The 18,687-nt window shown below is 45.7% G+C and overlaps 1 protein-coding gene across 1 annotated transcript in view; it reads right to left on the reverse strand.

Moving 5' to 3' along the window:
* TBC1D10B (TBC1 domain family member 10B) overlaps positions 1-18,417 on the reverse strand; it is a 255,385-nt gene extending 236,968 nt beyond the window's left edge. Inside the window, exon 1 of the mRNA XM_069244376.1 lies at positions 15,700-18,417. Coding sequence (XP_069100477.1) covers positions 15,700-17,573 — 1,874 coding nt within the window. The 5' untranslated portion in view covers positions 17,574-18,417. The remainder of the gene's footprint in view (positions 1-15,699) is intronic.
* Positions 18,418-18,687: the final 270 nt, after the last annotated feature.

Below are 18,687 nucleotides of genomic sequence, written 5' to 3' on the forward strand. Positions count from 1 at the left end.
CATCGGGACTCCACTCCATTTACTCTGCCACACCTTCATCCCCAATTTGGGGGTTGCCGGGATACATTTTTTTCCCAATACATCACTGATCTGTGAAGTGGTCGGCTAACGTAAAATTGCCAAGGACTCCAACATTTTGCACTGCCTCGCTGGATATTTCTAAGGGTAGCTGGCAACCAACCAGACACCTATAAAGGGTTTGATCTGGCAGTGGTTGTATGGGGCTCGACGAGCGCAGTATAAAGAGACACATAGCGTTTGATCCAGAAGCCACTGTGTATCCTAAAATGGCGCCATAGCGTGACCGACCTCAAACAGCCCATCATGAGTCTCCAAACCTAGGGCAATGTCTGGGCTTCACATAGACAGCCTAGCACACATGCCTTATTACTCCAAACTGCTCCTGTAAAGAGGAAGTGGCCGACTGCGTGCGGAACAACGAGGCAGACTGTTTCCTTTAATTGTAAAAAAAACGAAAATAAACCGTTTGTCTGCAATGGATATGAATGTCTGCAGGAAGTGGAGGAAGTTTTGCTCAGATTGGAAATAGAAACGCCCGGGAGTAGGAACAGTGAAGGGTGAGACGGGCTGGAAAACGAAGGCAGAAGGTGGAGAGTTGTGTGACACAGTACAGGGAGTAGGTGCAGACCGTGGCCGAGAGTTTGTCATAAGATACCACAAAGAAACACAGAGAGGGGCAGATTGGAACGGCAGTAAAGGGACACGCTAAGGGGCCCAGCAGGCGAGGGAAACTGAGGCCGACTGGAAAGCAGTCGCTGACTGAAGAGGCGAGGGTAGAGCAAGATACACAATAATACCCAGTTTCAGAAATATACTTTTTGTACACTTAATTACAAATGTACAAAAACTTGCCAAGTAAAAGAGAGAACTTCACCGAAACATCTATGAAGATAAACATAACCAAACTTCTTTTAACTCTCTAACTGCGTTCACTAGTAATACTTTCTAAAATTACTTGCCATCTAAGGTTTTCCAGTATACTGATCGCTCCTCTAGATTACATCCCGTTAAACATGCCTGGGCACCGGATTTATGCCAGACTCAGAGACATATCTGAAGTGGCTGTCTGAGAGAGGGAATCGCGAAGGTATACTGAGAGGCCTCACAGCTACCCAATCATATCTGGATAATACAAGGGAGCACGCCGTGTTAGCTCGGAGCATGTCTACCTGAAGGTATACTACCTAAGTGCACTCAGCGCTTGCTCCCATTGCATCATGCTACACTGTCGCCTCAAGGTGAATCCTTGCCTTGCAGAGAAATTAGCATCTTGGTGAATTGTGCCTCAATGATGTGTGTGGACACATCGCATCCCAATGAACTGTCCATGCCTTAGCCACTCCCAATTGCTCCTTCCCATTCACATTAATCTCACCTCATGCACAGCACCAGCATTGCTCGATTAGCGATCCAGCAAAACCTTTCTCCAGTATCATCACTTGACGAAACATAATGCTCGATAATAACATAAAAAAATATTTATCACCCACTCAGTCTCCATTTGACTCAATCTCCCCTTGCTTGAAACTATCCACCATGACCATACTTCTATCTTCAACTTAATCTACAAAGCCATAATTTACATACTTTAGTTTAGCAATAACTGTCCATATCCCTCCAGCACTTTCATGCTCCAGCTCCAAGCCCCAGAACCTTGGCATTCCAACACAGCGTTCTCTCTTCAGGACCCAGAGGAAAACACCATTTCAAATGAAGGTAGTACTAAGCACTTGCGCTACACAAAAGAGGTCCACATTGCCTACCGGTTACCCTAGGTCAACTAACAAACCAAGAAGAGTGGATCCTGAACACCAAACACCATTTTCTCTCGCTTTCCCACGCAACATCCAAATCCTCAGATAGTGACTTTGCCTTCTGCTTTCTCATAAAATCACCTTCCTTAGAAATAATTTCACCAATAGTCTTCAGGCACTCACTCCTCCATTCAACAGCTCCTGCGATAAACACCCTGTCTCTCTATTCCTTTAATTTTGAAAGCCGATTTCTTCCATTTCCCTTAAGCCCTTCGGTTCTCTTGGCCCAGTCTATTAACCATCTTCCGGTGAACTGTCAATTCTTTCAAACAAGTTAGCATTTTTTAGTTTGTACTTTACTCTAATGCTCAAGATGCCATTGACCGAACCATCCTCTCCTTCCAAATGCTACTCAGTGTCTCAATTCAATTTTTAAAAAGCACTGAACGCCTAATGAGCAACCTTACCAGACAAAATTGAACCCCCACAATCTGTATTTCACCAACTCCACTCTACTTACACCACTCGTCTACAAGGTTCCCCACCAACCATCCCCTTACGTTTATGTCTATATTACTTTATATTGCTATTATATGACCTAAGTGCAGCAGAGGATACTGTTGAACTGTTGCCCTCTCCATTAAGTGGAATACTTTTGCCTCCCTGGGAATAATTGGCGTAGTGCTCTCTTGATTCACATATTTAAACTCCATCTTCCAGAGCGCCCTGCATTCTTTACCTACCCCCTGTGGGCTTCCCGAATGTTCAATGCTGGATCTTCTAATATTTTCCTCCAATACCTCACTTGCCGTCCTCTCCTTGTTCAGCTTATTTCGTCACCTCTCAGCTAATGATCTTGTTCTTCTTTCGATCCTTCACCTTTGATCTTTAAATCAGAATCTCAGTCTTGCAGTTAATTGACACAAAGCACACTACTCCCTATGCTTAGCACATTTTAGACTCCGGTCGAACTATGCAACTCTCCTTTCCTGCCAACAAACAAATCCTCTTCTACCACAAGGAATCCGGGCACTCAATTCAGCTACATCATGAAGCTCACATCCTTCAATAATGCAGCGACCGCCAAGTTTAAGGCAATAAATATAAGCAGGCTTCGCCCATGTCACTCCCTATAAAGCCAATAAATATTTGTCAATATCCTAGTCATGAACAGGCATAACTATTAAAACAGTTGGTTTCCTGCTACACGCGAACTTTTTATTACTTTGTCTACGAAATCAGTAATTACCTAAATGTAATGTGATTGTATTGTTTCATTCATCAATCATGCTCAGTACTGTTGCACATAACAATGTCATTACAGCGCAAACAATCCAATGTACCAAACTGATTACCTCATTTGCGGTAGAAATAATTAATTGAGAAATACAGATAGAATTGTATAGTTTCCCCACAGACAGGTCATACCAGTAGAATTTACATGGAGTCAGACGTTCCATTGCACGCTGATATGGAGAGACAGAAATTTGGTAAACGTCTGCGAAGAACATTTTTCTTCACTATTACATTGATCCCAAACCTTATAGTGTCTAGTTCTTATCCTGCTTTTCTGCTCTATACGCAATCTTAAGGCTGCTGCAGTAAAGAATGCTGCTCTCAGCAATACAAGAAGTAGAAAACTTGTTGGTAAAAAATAATGCCTGTTGTTTTCCCCCGGCTTGTCCTTCTGTCTCTGTCCAAGTGTAAACCATTCCCTTATCAGCGTGAGATGGAATGAATGACAAACTTCATGAAGGACACAGTGGCATAAGTTGTCTGGTGTTTTGCTTTTTCCGAATCGTCCTCGGCTAAAAACAAACTTTCCCGAGACAAGCTCGGGTACATGGGTAGTTTGTTTCAATAAAGAAGTTAAACACAAGCACATTTAACTCTAAACAGCATCCTACCGTTTATTATTGGCCTGCATTTTCAGCCTGAGGATGTGGTCCGTCCACCAAGAAATTAGAAGAGAAAACATGGAAACATACGAAATGTCTCACAGGAATGAATTCTGTATGATTTTAACTTGCAGCTTGAAACCTGTCTGCAGCAAAACTAAAGTGCTTTCGTATTGTAACTGTTATTATGTAAAGCGCTCCAACACCCATGAGGTCTAGTCCACTATGTACAAATGCAAAATAAATTAATACCGTTACTATTACAAATGTCCCACCAGTTTTATTCTCCAGGTCAGTTTATCAACGTACATGTTGTATGTACAGTTATTCTACCCTGAGGAACTTCAGAGAACATCACAGAGTATTTCAGAAGAGCACTTGTAAAAATACTTCTGGGAGAAAGGCAAAGGAGCAGTAGAAAGTGAGATTAGGGTAGGTGGGAAACTGGGTTGAAATGATGGGATGTGAACATAACTCAGAAGGCACATTTAACGATGAGGAAAATCATATTGGTAAACAACTGCACTACAGGAAAACAAGGAAGAGAAAAAAATAGGTATACATTTAGGAAACCGAGGAAAATAAAAGTTTTTAACTTACTGTGACATGACAACAAAGAAAGTGGGCCTTACAGCTCAGAAGGATACGAATTCAAACTCGGAGGCACTGCTCTTCTGAAGAAGCCCGTTTGAGTCTAAATCATAGTTTTCGGGGAACACGGAGAGAGCTCTGCTTCACAGTTCTAGGGAACTCTCAAAGATGGTTAAGTGTTAATAGGCTCTTTTCTTTAGGAAAAGAGCTTTGAAAGTGCGACAGGCTACTCTAAATACTATCAGGGTCTGAACAGGTAAACACTAAAGATCTTTAAGGGCTGCAGTTATGCAGTGAAACGTCCTTGTACTGGCTGTAAGACTGACAGCTGAACAAAGGGCAACTTACAAGAGGTCCAAAGTCAAAACTCAAGCTGAGGAACAATTGAACCGCTGCATGGTAGGGCTGGAGTTAGAGAGGCACAAAGATACAGGTGTGTGCACAGAACGTTCAGGTAATTCCTCTATGGCTTGCAGCAATACCATATCTTTCTAAGCACTATTGCTCCCTTGTGACTGCATAAAACATTTTAGGTAATTTAGTGTCTCTGTCTTTACCACTCCAATAGACATCTTTCTTCCTTCTGATGTATAAACAAACATTTCCCCGGGTAGATATTTTGATGTCACAGCAAATCAAGTAGCTGAATGCCAGTAAAAATAGCTGTTCCTATGTGCTTCTCACTGTATTTACAAGCCTCAAGGTAGAGGCTGTAAACTTAAGATGGTGGCAGACATTTAAGTTTACAAAGTATGGATGTCTGCCTAGTATTCAAAACCTTCCCAAGTACTGTTATTAATCCCTTCGCTGTCAGGCCTTTTCCCCCTCAGGTGCCAAGCCTTTTTTGGCTATTTGGGGCAGTTTGCGCGTAGGCCCTCATAAAACTTTTTGTCCATATAAGTTCCCCACATCAAATTTGCGTCCTTTTTTCCCCCAACATTCTAGGGATTCTAGAGGTACCCAGACTTTGTGGGTTCCCCGGAAGGAGACCAAGAAATTAGCCAAAATACAGTGAACATTTTGGGGGTTTTTTCCCTTTAAAAAATGGGGGAAAAGGGCTACAGAAGAATCCTTGTGTTTTTTTCCCCTGAAAATGGCATCAAGAAAGGGTTTGCAGTGCTAAAACCACCATCTTCCCATCTTTCTGGAGCAGGCAGACTTGAATCAGAAAACGCAATTTTTCAACACAATTTTGGCATTTTACTAGGACAAACCCCATTTTTACTATTTTTTGTGCTTTCAGATTCCTTCCAGTTAGTGACAGAAATGAGTGTGAAACCAATGCTGGATCCCAAAAAGCTACACATTTCTGAAAAGTAGACAACATTCTGAATTCAGCAAGGGTCAATTTCTGTAGATCCTACAAGGTTTTCCTACAGACAGTAACAGCTGAAATTCAAAACAAATATTGAAATTGAGGTGAAAAAAACAGCAATTTTTCTCCACATTTTACGCTGTAACTTTTTCCTCCGATGTCAGATTTTTTAAACCAATATACCATTACGTCGTCTGGACTCTTCAGGTTGCGGGGATATATAGAGCTTGTAGGTTCATCAAGAACCCTAGGTACCCAGAGCCAATAAATCAGCTGCACCTTGCAGTGGGTTTTCATTCTATACCGGGTACACAGCAATTCATTTGCTGAAACATAAAGAGTAAAAAATATGTATCCAGAAAACCTTTGTATTTCCAAAATGGGCATAAGATAAGGTGTTGAGAAGCAGTGGTTATTTGCACATCTCTGAATTCCTGGGTGCCCATACTAGCACGTGAATTACAGGGCATTTCTCAAAAAGACGTCTTTTTTTACACACGGTCTTACATTTGGAAGGAAAAAATGTAGAGAAAAACAAGGGGCAATAATCGTGTTTTGCTATTGTGTGTTCCCCCAAGTCTCCCAGTAAAAATGGCACCTCACTTGCATGGGTAGGCGTAATGCTCGCTATAGGAAACGCAACATGGACACATCATATTTTTACATTAGAATCTGACGTGTTTTTTGCTAAGTGCCTAGCTGTATATTTTGGCCTCTAGCTTAGCCGGCACCTAGGGAAACCTACCAAACCTGTGCAGTTTTGAAAACTAGACACCTAGGGGAATCCAGGATGAGGTGACTTGTGGGGGTCTCACCAGGTTCTATTACCCAGAATCCTTTGCAAACCTCAAACTTTGGCCAAAAACAACTTTTCCTCACATTCTGGTGACAAAGTTCTGGAATATGGGAGGACCCACAAATTTCCTTCCACACAGCGTTCCCCAAGTCTCCCAATAAAAATGGTACCTCACTTGTGCGAGTAGGCCTAGCGCCCACGACAGAAAATGCCCCAAAACACAACGTGGACACATCACATTTTCCCAAAGAAAACAGAGCTGTTTTTTAGAAAGTGTCCAGCTGTGGATTTTGGCCCCTAGCTCAGCCAGCACCGAAGGAAACCTACCAAACCTGCACATTTTTTAAAACTAGACAACTAAGGGAATCCAGGATGGAGTGTCTTGCGGGGCTCTTACCAGGTTCTGTTACCCAGAATCCTTTGCAAACCTCAAAATGTGGCCAAAAAAAAAAACATTATTTTTCCTCACAATTTGGTTACAGAAAGTTCTGGAACATGAGAGGAGCCACAAATTTCCTTCCACACAGCGTTCCCCCAAGTCTACCGATACAAATGGTACCTAACTTGTGTGAGTAGGCCTGGTGCCCACAAAAGGAAACGCCCCAAAAAACTATCTGGATACAGCAAAATTATCAAATACAAAGCTACCTGTTTTTGCAGGGGGGGTGGGGGCACCTGTGTTTTTGGTCCTGGGCTCAGCAGCCATACAGGGAAACCTACCAAACCCAGATATATCTGAAAACTAGACACCCAAGGGAGTCAAGGGAGATGTGACTTGCGTGGATCCTCCAGTGTTCTCTTACCCAGAATCCTCAGCAAACCTTGAATTTAGCTTAAAAAAAGAAATTTACATTTTCTGACATTTCTGTGTGGGATCACGAACCGGGACGAATTTCCTACCACTCAACATTCCCCTTAGTCTCCCGGTAAAAATGATACCACACTTGTGAAGGTGGGCCAAGTGCTCGTGACAGGGAAGAGCCAAAGGCATGTCGAAATTGATGGGGAACCAAAGCGGGTCCGAAAGGGCAGTTTGAAAAAAATAATAATAATAAAATAAAATACATTTTAAGGCTGACAAGTGGGGCAGAATTTTTACCGGTATATATGAGACAATGCTGGGTGGTAGTAATTTTGTGTATTCCTGCAGATTTCAGAAGGGTCAATCACACAAATGGGGGAAAAATGTGTGATTTCCAGCAAAGTTAGAGGTTTGCAGGGTATTGTGGATAAGAAAATGGTGCAGGGTGCATGTGAAGCACACCATCCTGGACTCACCCAGATGTTTAGTTGTCAGACGTCTCTAGGTCTTGTGGATTTTTCTACATGGGAGCGTCCCAAAGTCCAAAAAGTGCAGCCCTCAGCCAAGCTCTCATGGCCCAAATGTAAAACCAAAACCCAAAATAATCAAATGTCCTCTTGCTTGCCGTGGAATAAGATGTTTTAGTGTGCGGGGGAAGAGCTGAAATACTGTTACCCCCTTCAGTTGGGCTGGGGACATAAACTAGGCCCATACTGGTTGGTAGCCACCATCCCACTTTTTTTTTTCTTCATTCCCTAGCATCTAGATGACCTTATGCCCCCGCGTGCGTATTGGGGGTAATTGCCCCATCTGCCTACTGGTGGGCAGAACAACCTACCCCCATCCTTTTGTTTTGGAACAAAACAAAAAAACTTCCCTGGTGGGCTTCCTGCCTCCTCTGGGAAGAAAAGGCCTAATAGAAAAATATCCCCCTTGGGGAGCGGCCCTTGCCCATGGGGCCACTCCCCTTATGACAATTTCCAAAAACAAAATAAATTCCCTGGTGTAGTGGCTTCCTGCAGCACCATCGCTATGCGAACGTGCTGCAGGAATGCACAGAAAGACATGAAAAGGGAAGGACAAGCCTTTCCTTCCCTTTTCATGCCCCTCTCCCCCCCGTACAGAGGAGAAACTAATCAGTATCTCCTCGGTTGCGTTGGAAGCATTGCTTCCAGAGTGACGGGAGTTGACCTTTGATGGGGTCAGCGTGTCACTGAAGGGGGGGGGTGGAAACGACCCTCGGTGGGGGGGAGCGGGGGTGGGAGGGGAAGCAATTTCCCTTCCAGCACTGCACAGGGGGGGTGGAGGGACCAGCGGGGGAGCACCAACACTTCCCCTGAGGGCTTTTACCCGGACATAATGGATACATCTGTGGCATCTCAACGCAGCGTCACCGGACGGAACCATTACATCCGTGCTGGGGAAGGGGTTAACACCGGTGAGCGCTGAATCGAAGCAACATTTCATTACAGTGAAGTAGTATTATTTGAACTTAAAGTTGTTCCTTCTGTCTGGCTATCTTCATTAGGTTAATTACCCAATGGGGAGGAGATAGTTCTTCCAAAGGTTATGAATACAATAAAAATGCTCAACTGCAGAAAGGTATTGTAAGAAATACTATTATGCACTGTGGCACTGAAATGTGCATTGTTAACAATATTACTAGATACACTTGAAATGCCACCGCAACAACATCCTGTCACTTTTTAACATCTGTAGGCATCGGTCTTTGACTTTCCACACTATGAACACCAGCTAGTCAAAAGCCATTTGTAGTGATGAGACCACGAACAGCGTCACACTTATAAAGAAACTGTTTATTGATAGAGCTCCTCTCAGACGCGGTGCTCCCTCTCCCCATCAGCAAGCAACTGCCAGGAGAGAGAACACCGGACCAACATTCCAGGCTTTTGGCTCGAGGCTCAAACAGCCGCGAGCCGCATTACAACACCATTCATCAACCAGAGATTTCCCTTCAAGGGACACATACCGTCCCAGCCCTCATGCCACAATTTCCCATAAGTTTTCTTACGTTCCAGACAGCTTAAATGTATGCATCTTCCGCACAGCTTTTCAACAATATAATGCTGACTAAGACTAACAGGAGCAAAGTCACCACTGGCCTACATTTAACTTACATGTTGTTGCCAAATGAATATGGTGTCATTGTATACTAAACTAGAGATAACCCTCAACTGGACACAAAATCGATTTAAGGGGCTAACCATCTGACAGGTTCAGCCCATGTGGAACCCCTCAAGTACCAGTTTGCCTCATACCTAATAGCAACCAAGATACAGGGATCTCCTCTGCTCTCATGTGGCTAAAGCAATGGGCAGAAGAAACGGAGTCTACTTTACGCAGCGATGAATCAATCGTGACCTAGCTAACAAGCAAGACTGGGAGAGTCAATTAATAGATCTACAATTAATTAAATTATTTTGCTGATTATTAACAAGTTTAGCAAAAGACAATTTAGGCCTCCTAAACGACAAAGAATGCATCTGAATGGACAGTGGAAAGGTAGATAATTTGGGTTCACTCCGAGATCATTAGAGATCGACGCAAAGGCAATCCTGGTTCCAGTGCGAGGCAATTCAAATTCTAGACAAGGGCAATCTAAGACCAAGGCAAGCCTGGAACATGTAATGCAGGCCTCGCGCCTCATAAGCAGACATTACAGAAACATCAAACTGCTGACACGATGTACTTAAATGAATGAAACAGATCTAACCAGGGGTAGAAACAAAGGAAAGCTATGACCCATTGAAACACCATCCTGAGAAAAGCCACGTCAGTCAAACGCTCGAAATCATTTGGCAAAATGAAAAACAGAAATCTATAAAGAACCCTGAGAATGAAACAAGAGACTTTCTGTGAAGCCAGCTAGAATTATTCTACGACCTTTCTATACACTGTTCAAAATACTATTAGTGTTACTGCCGTGGTCACAGTAAATTATAGAAATAGGCTTCTTTCGGGACTCCCCACAATTTTTTAATCTGTGCAGTACTACTTAACAAAAGCAGCCAGTCTTCTTTTCCACAAGATCGAAAGGAAATTGTCCAATCTGCCAAGAGCTCTTTGCTGGGATGGTGGCTAAGGTTGACATATGTAAGTATCAGGACCAGCTGAGTTCGGAAGTCGTTGTGGGGAGCGAACTGACTATGGATTTCTGCCATAACCAAAATTCAACTAACAAACTAAAAGTAAGCAGGGGTAAACCCAGGCATGGGGTTTGAAATTCAGAGAACTTGAACAGATGCCTTACGCACCTAACTGATGCCTATTCTGTGCCCATCATGCTAACTTCTTACAGCACCTCGGCAGTTGTGAGCTTCAGGGAGACAGGAAATGAGTAGAGTGTGTTGACTCCTTAGATCTAAAGCACTGTAGTCTCCATCCCTTTTAATGGTCAAAACATGTTCAAGCCAGGACTGAGCTAGGCAACATACGTATTGACCTTAATACAAACCAAAACTTTTCATAGCAGCGATGAGTAAGGGAATCAGAGAGATTAGATGGTTTCTTCCTCCTCCTCAAAAATAGGAAGATGCACAAAATCAGCACAGACCTTCACAGTGACGTTTAGTCCGCATAAGTAAAGAACACGCAAACATGATTTGTGTTCTCTAACTGGTCAGATCGTACACAAAAACATTCCACTGAGGTTCTGGAGCTCAGTAATTGCAGAACAATAACGGTCAACCTAAACACTACCTGTTTATTATACAGAAGTGATCTGAAACGTCAGAAACGGACACAGCCTTCAACAAAACACACGAACAAATAAACAGGGCTAGTGATACCAGAAGCCAGGTTATTTATGCTGGGCCAAAGTCTGGATAGAGCATTGAGGTTAGAGATTACATGGCAAATTACCCTTGTGTTCCCGCAATGGTGCCCTTGTGGAAAGGCTTAGGCTCCGATCAATCTTGGCAAGATATTAAACATGCATCGCTTATCCTGATTAAGCAGTAAAACTTGAATCATTAGGGGACGTCGGACCGCATCCTGCACAGCCAACTCTTTTTCCTGGTCTCAAATTTCATTTTTCACCAAGAGGCTCGCCAGCAGCGATTTAAAGCTGTCCTCGGCAAAGACAGGCAGGACCAGCCTTGGGCATGGGTGCGTTGGGCCAAGGGCGCCAATATTTCGAGGGGTGCAGCAGGGAGCTGCCTGGTTTAATATCATGCAAATGCACCTCATCCATCTCACTTGACCTCACTAGGTTCAGTTAAAGTCTTTGTAATCAGCCCTTAATGTTCCTCAGCGTAACTGTTAGTACCCCATCAACTCTCTGCCCTCCTCCCATATTCCTCACACCTACTAGTGTCGCACAACAGATGTCCTTTCCGCCCAAAGCGCTGTCCCAGTCAATCCGATCTAGGGCCAGCCCTGAAGACAGGCGTGTTAGGTTTGCAACACACGTCACATTATTAATTCTACCTTCCTCCGCCCCCCCCCCCACTCATCACATACCCTTTATGAGCCATTCATAGCATCTCTTAAGAATTTAGATGCCACCTCTCCCACAGTGCCAAGTCTCAATCTGACTGAGAATAGTGTGCGTTCCACTCAATTCGGACTCTAGGTGCATGCCCCATTTTCTTACGTTTACCCTTCGATGCACATCACATTGTCAGAGAGGTGGAAGGCACTGTTGACAAGGAGCTCCGATAAAGGAGCTCGCTTAGGGAATGAGGCGGCAGACGGACACGTCCCCAGCCAAGGTTACAGCGGATTTCTGGTCATTCGCTGCTCTCAGATCTGCAGCCTTCCTGAATATTACTTTCTGACCAACGGAAGGCGGAAGCTCCCCGGTAGTTCCGGACAAAGGCGGTCTTGGAATGTGTGTCTCTGTTGCTCACTGGCACTAAGAGATCCCACACGTGAGGCCACTGGAAACAGCGAGGCGGGGCCAGGCGCTCAGCCGACACTTGCCGTACAAAGGCGAGCTTGTGCTCTGACGCTAGACTAGCACTGGTACTAGGGGCCCGTGAGCAGGGGCTGAGCACTGCCCCTGAAGGGCGGGGCGCACTGGGTGTGGCACGGTCGTTGGCGGCTTTTGAACTGGAGCAGAGTACTGCAGGGTACCTTCTGGGTTCCGTGGACGACAATGACAGAGTACGCGAGGTCTGTGGTTTCAACGACATGGCTGAGTGCATGTGCTTCTTGGCAGGCATGCAAATGGCACACCGAGCTTGTACTCCTAGGCAGTGTGTGATACAGGCACAGAACGATCGCTCGAAATATGGGCATGCCGCCTCTGGTTGGGAGCGATAGGAGGATGGGGGCAGCTGCTTTTGGCTGAGCATGGAAGGGGCACATAGAGCCCATTCTTAAGCCTTGGCATGGAAGAGGTTGGTCTATGGTCTAGCTGTGGTCGCAGCACAGGCCTGTGCCTCTGTGATGGGTAAAGCTCAGACACGAAGACCTTCTGCGGAAGGCAGCACACACAGCGGAGACAAAGGGGGCCGGGGCACCACACATAGGCATCTCAATTGTCACAGTGTCTATGCTCTGGGACATCGCGTGGCAATGTCAAAGATTGCTGGCTACCTGGCTATTTAATACACCACTACCGAGGTATTTTTCAAAGAGGAGCATGGCACTGGTATAAGACGTGCTGCGTGGCTGCCACAGGGAGACTACAGAGAGTAAGGGTTTGGGCATGGCGCTGACAATGTGGGAACAACTCCAGAACTGCTCAGCACGGGTCATTAGGAAACAACACATCATGAGGGCTACACTTCACTATAAAGTTCAGATGGTGAGTACCAGGGTAGAAGCATAGCTGCCGAGTTTCTCCGCTCTAGGCGTGATGTACTGATCCAGGCTGTTTTTTTTTCTTTAAATTCTGGAACTTGTAGTTATGTTTATTATGGAACAAACACGACTAAAAGTCCCATAATTCAAAGAAAAACCTATAATAGAGTAACACACCTCACAGAGACCTTGGTAACTTGGCATGGACGCACGAGCAGTACTTTTGTTTGTGAGTACTATGGCTTGGGTAGAGCTGATGTGTCCATCAGCGTCCACTGCAGGACCTATGTGCTTCAAATCATCAACATCTTCTAATCATGAAGACTGACTCGATCCATTCCAGAAGGAAAACACCAACCAATAAGCCCAATCTATCTGTCTATTTGATTAAACATATAGAACCCATATTACTATAATGCATTTCTTTCTTTCAGTTAAAGGCCATCAAGCCCATACAATCCTGCAGTTCCTACAAATAAAACAAACCCCCATCCCATTTAGTCAGGCTATTCTCTACACATAAAACCAACAATGCCAACCTAGACTATCCATTCTCTGGAGATAAATCCCACCAAGCATACCGAAACTGTCACTCCAATAGACATACTTTAAAAGTCTATTTTTGGGTACTGTCTTCAAGCAGGTACAGCTAGTTTTTCATATCCTACAAATACAAATTACCAAATTGACAGTCAATTTCCATTATGGTCCTTCTAAGACCAGTGTAGTTTCTTTAGACGGAGGCATCCTTGGCCAATCCACCCAATCAGTTATATGCAGGGAGGGAGGGCCTACCAGCCTCGTCTAGTGTGCATGTATATTACGGAAAAAGGCCATCAGGACCATCAACCCTTTTGCTTACTTTATTTTTCCAAAGAGATAACTCTTTTACTTGATCTTAACAGGTATCGTGGGCTATTTCATACACCAGACCATTCTGGCTAAGGTCTGCCATCAGTGTTCTTCCCACAGGCCCCACAGAGAAGCTGCCCCATACTGACAAATACTGGAAACATGCCTTTTATCCTCGACTATAGCTCACTTGTCTCTACAGTTCCAGAGATTGGACCCAAGTACCATAACACAACTAAAGTGTGCCCAGGAAATCATGGAGACCAACAGTTACCCAGAAAGGGAGTTCATAAAACTGCCTAGACACCACCTCAGCATTTTGTACATCTTATAATGGCTCAGTCTGCTGCTGCAAGAGAATTAATGCAACCTTAATCCATAAACTGAGTTGTAATGAAATCAAAATGCACTTGTGTTTGTTCCATGAGCTGTAGGACAATCGGGGTTCACAAAAGCATGAACTGTTAAGGACATGAAGAACACTAACAATGCTTTCTTGAGGACCTGAAGGACCAGGACGAGTGACCCATGAATGACTAAGTTTGTGCACAACATCACCCCCACATCAAACGAGCAATGAAGTAAAAAATACCAACACAAACAAGTACTCTATTTGCCTTATTGCAATCATCAATTCTAGTTTCGACTATTGTACTGTCTCGTGAACTGGAGTGGAGTACAGCTGATGCTCGCCAGCTGAAAAAACATCAAGCAGACAGTGATCATACACAGAGCAGTATTTCCCTTTGCTCGGTCACTCGGCTGCACCAACAAGCGCAAGTCCTCAAGTGCTAGCAGGAATCCATGTGCTACTGACCCAGAGAAAAGCAATCTCTTTTACATATTGCAGTTAGAACCAAACCAATCATCCCAAAGGCTGGTGTGCGTCCTTAAAGTATCTCTTTAAGATCTGCCCCCTTTTGCCCAAAGGTAAACTGCTTCCACTGACCTTTGTAAATGCCACATTAGTATCCACATATGTTGGTAAGCAGTAACATCTTCCTCTTTGTGCAGTCACAGTCAAATATTCATCGAATTTGTGTCACCAAAAGTTTGGCCACTGAAGAATTCTCTCTTAAGATGACCATATCTTCTAACCCAAGAATTCAACAACAAAATGCTTAGCCACAATAACATTCAAGCCCTGTGATTAGCTCTGAAGCACCAAGACTTTACTGTTTGATAATCATCACTGAAAACGTTCTGCGACCTTTGAGTCAATGAGATTTGCTTGCACGTCTATGGCTTGTGGTATAGGTGTTACACAAATGACCAAATCAAGGGTTCATCGAGCAGCTAGAACCCGGAGCTGACTTTCCAATCCAGCCTTCTAACCTCCAATATATGACTTTGATCTGGTACAGTTTTAATCCACTCCTCTCCATGTTATACGATTAGGGACCCACCACTGAAAAAGAAAAGGCATTTGACAGGGAATTTTCTACAACTCAAGGTAATATTGAATAGATTTGAGAAAAGCTCAAACGGAAATGCTGACAATCTCCAACTGACTGCAAATTATCATTCAATCAATCGTAGATAAGCAAGATACCAACGTATGCCATTTAGTGAGATGTGTCTGTGTAAAGTGACCACTCGCAGTATCAATTTTTGCCAGATATACAATCCAAAGAGCTGACTGGTTGATGGGAGAAATCATAGCAATCAAAAGGCTCCACATTGTGTGCCACTTGCTTAAGCAGGTCCTGGGTTTAAGCAAACAGCATTTAGCAGGCTGAACCTGGAAACCTACTTGCAATGAGAAAATCAAAGCTACTAGCCTAGAGTGCAAATTGCTGTAGAGTCAAAGGACATGACTGGCTGTAAGAGTCACTCAATGTAGGACAATATTGGAGCAAGATAGTCATTAAACACAGTTTAATTTCCAGAGCCATACTCACGTGCCAGCGGAGAATTGGTTGCCACCCAGAAAGCCATATTTGTCCGTCCGGCGATAGCTCATGCCGTTGATCTCGGAGTCAGAACCCAGGGAGCTTGCATCGTCCAACAGGCTGAGGGATTCAACAGTGCCCGACATCATGCTGACAGAGTCCAAGTAACTCATGGAGTCCGGGGCAGGCTGTTGGCTACGAAAGGATGGGACACTGGGGTCCAGGCTGGAAAGGGACCCAGCATCCCTGCGTGGGGAAGAGGCAAGGCTTGACTCTAGCAACAAAACTGATCCAGACTGTGCCATAGGTTCCGAGCTAGGTCCACCATGGAGGACACGGTCTGTATTGTTATGAAGCTGCTCCTGCACTGGGCTCAGGCTAGAGTACAGACTGGACTTTGGGGCTATGTACTGCAACGAGGAGGGTGCTGAAGACAGGGGGCCTAAGTGGCCAGCGCTGCTGCCGCCACGTGGCCCTGACATTCCTGGCAAAGGTGGCTTGGTTGTAAGATTCCGCTGGGAGCTGGCAGGGCTCACTACAGCCCGGCCCTCAGAGACTGGTTCTGCAGGGGACCGGGTCTCGGGCCCACTACAGGAGGTAGTGCTACTCACGGAGGTGGTGGTAACCACATTAGTAGGCATTTCATGGGAATGAAACCGCGTGCTGGCCACAGATGTTGCAGATAGGACTGGGCTTGTTGCAGTCTCCAACTTTACATGAGACGGGCTACCACTACCAATTGGTGTCCCACTGCCAGACTGAGTATTGGAGGTGCCTGTAAGTATAACACTGTAGGAGTATACACGCTTTGGAGACACCACCTGGGCTGCTGGTTGGCTGGTGGCATCAGTTATTGGCCTGGTTCCTGGAACTTCTTGAGGCCCAGTGATGTCAGGCAGTGTCTCGTGCTCCCTATGTGGAAGCGGGGTGCTTATTAATCTTGCTTCTGGAGCAACATGGGTGCTAGAGACATCACTCAGTATCTGTGGTGCCCTTTGCGGGCTTGTGGTGGGACTCCGTCTTGTCCTCAAGGGGGGTTGGATGCTGACAGCTTCAGTCTCCCTGTTACCAGGCAACACCCACCGTGGGCTAGTGGGTCCATGCCTACTGCGTTCAAGGATCTGTTGTGGGCTTGTGGCATGGTTAGCACTAGTGTCAGACTGGACAGGCAAAGGACCACTGCTAAAACTTGTGCTCATTTCATTTCTCCAGACTGGTCCATCAAATGGCACTCGCTGCAGACCGGCGTCACGTGTATTGGTCTCTGGTCGCCGTTGCGGACTTGTGATTGGAGGTACCCATCCGGTGCTGGTGGCAAGAGGTGGCCCCTGAAGAGTGGAGTCGTTTAAACCGGTTTCAGGCTTCCGCTGCGGGCTGGCGATGAAGAAAGGTCCTTGCAGGCTTGAGACTGGAGATGACAACTTCTGGTTGATGGAAGGTGCTGCAAGTGAACTGCCATCACCCACTCTGGTCTCAAACTCTGGCATGCTTTGGTGGGACCCCTCTATTGCCCATTTTTGTTGAGCATCCGGCAAAATATGTGGAGTGCTGATTATTGGGCAAACCTCACTACCCTTGGTCTCGGCTGGATGTTGAGGACTAACATAGGTCTTGCTGGAATCTAGTGTCCTCTGGGGACTTGTGGCTGGGCTGGCACCATTCCGTCGCAACTCATGCCGCTGCTCTAGAACTGTGGTCGGCTCCCGCTGCGGGCTTGTAGGGGGACTGGTAGGGTTGCTACCACCGCTGGGACTCCTTGTCCCATCAGGCCGTACTCGACCGTCCTGGGATCCGCGTCTGAAAGATGGATTGCGAGGAGGGGGGATGGGCTTAGGTCGGAGAGGTGGGCTAGTGACACCTGGCTGCGGCAGAGGGGCTTCCATACTGAGGGAGGAGGGGCTCCTTCACTCTGAGCCCCTTTAAAGTGTTCCCCCACTTTAGACCTATAACAGGGGGGCCACCATACATCTGAATGCACTGTCACACTAACTAGCGACTAGTATAACAATTTTCTTGTTAAATTATTAGTTGTCCCTTACCCTCCTAACTAGTTCATATGTATGAAGGGAGCCCACACCCTTTTATATTAAGTGTCTGCGGCTCATGCTTTCTTCGCCCCCTCCCTTTGGGATGGTAGTGTACAAAAGATGACCTGACCATGAATAAAGACAGGACTAGACTGGCGGGGTTATTTCAGGGAAAGATGGTTCTCTTTTCACACACCCGTAGGTTTAAAGCTGTGTGTACTTAGGAGTTTTCGATCTCTCCACAGTGGAAGTGTATACGTCGTTATTATGCCTCACACTAAAGGCACAGGGCTGAGCGTGAACCAGGGTATGTTCTCTACCCTGTGGTTGCTTGCTGGTGGTCTAATTATATTACGCCCTACATACAATATGTTGGGTTTGTGCTGTGTAAAGTGCTCGTTTGCCCGGGGAGAGGGGGGGGGGGGGGGTTAGGAGCTTATAAATACGGTGGGAAGCTCTTCCTCATCTTGTACCTTTTCCATCCCGATCATGGTTACCACAGTGAATGGATAAGGGATTCGAGGCCCTCATACGCTATTGCCCCAGGGCGCGGTGTCCCTACCCCGACCTCTCTCGTTCCCGGGCTGCCGCTGTGCCGAGCGTCCAGCTCCTGGGTCTTCTCCCCTCCTCCTCGTCGGACTCCCTTCGGCAGACCCGGCTCGGCCCTTCCTTCCTCCTCCACACATTGACACCTCGGTGCAAATGCGCATGCCCGAGCTCAACGGCAGGGTGCGCAAGCGCATGCGCGTAGGCTTATCACAACATTGAACCTACTCTGAACGGGATAACGCGCGTGCGCACACGCCTAAGGTGGGGTGTATGTCAACGCACAGCCGTGGAGCTACTTCCTGTCGTGTCACTGCCATAACTCACTTTTTATGCCAAACGGCCATCGAAACAAAAAAGAGACAATGAATCGGACAGCTCGGAGAGCTTTACCACTGGCTGACTGTATTAGTCTTTGTTTTGT

This window comes from Pleurodeles waltl, chromosome 7 (assembly GCF_031143425.1).
Source record: "Pleurodeles waltl isolate 20211129_DDA chromosome 7, aPleWal1.hap1.20221129, whole genome shotgun sequence".
Classification (NCBI taxonomy): domain Eukaryota; kingdom Metazoa; phylum Chordata; class Amphibia; order Caudata; family Salamandridae; genus Pleurodeles; species Pleurodeles waltl.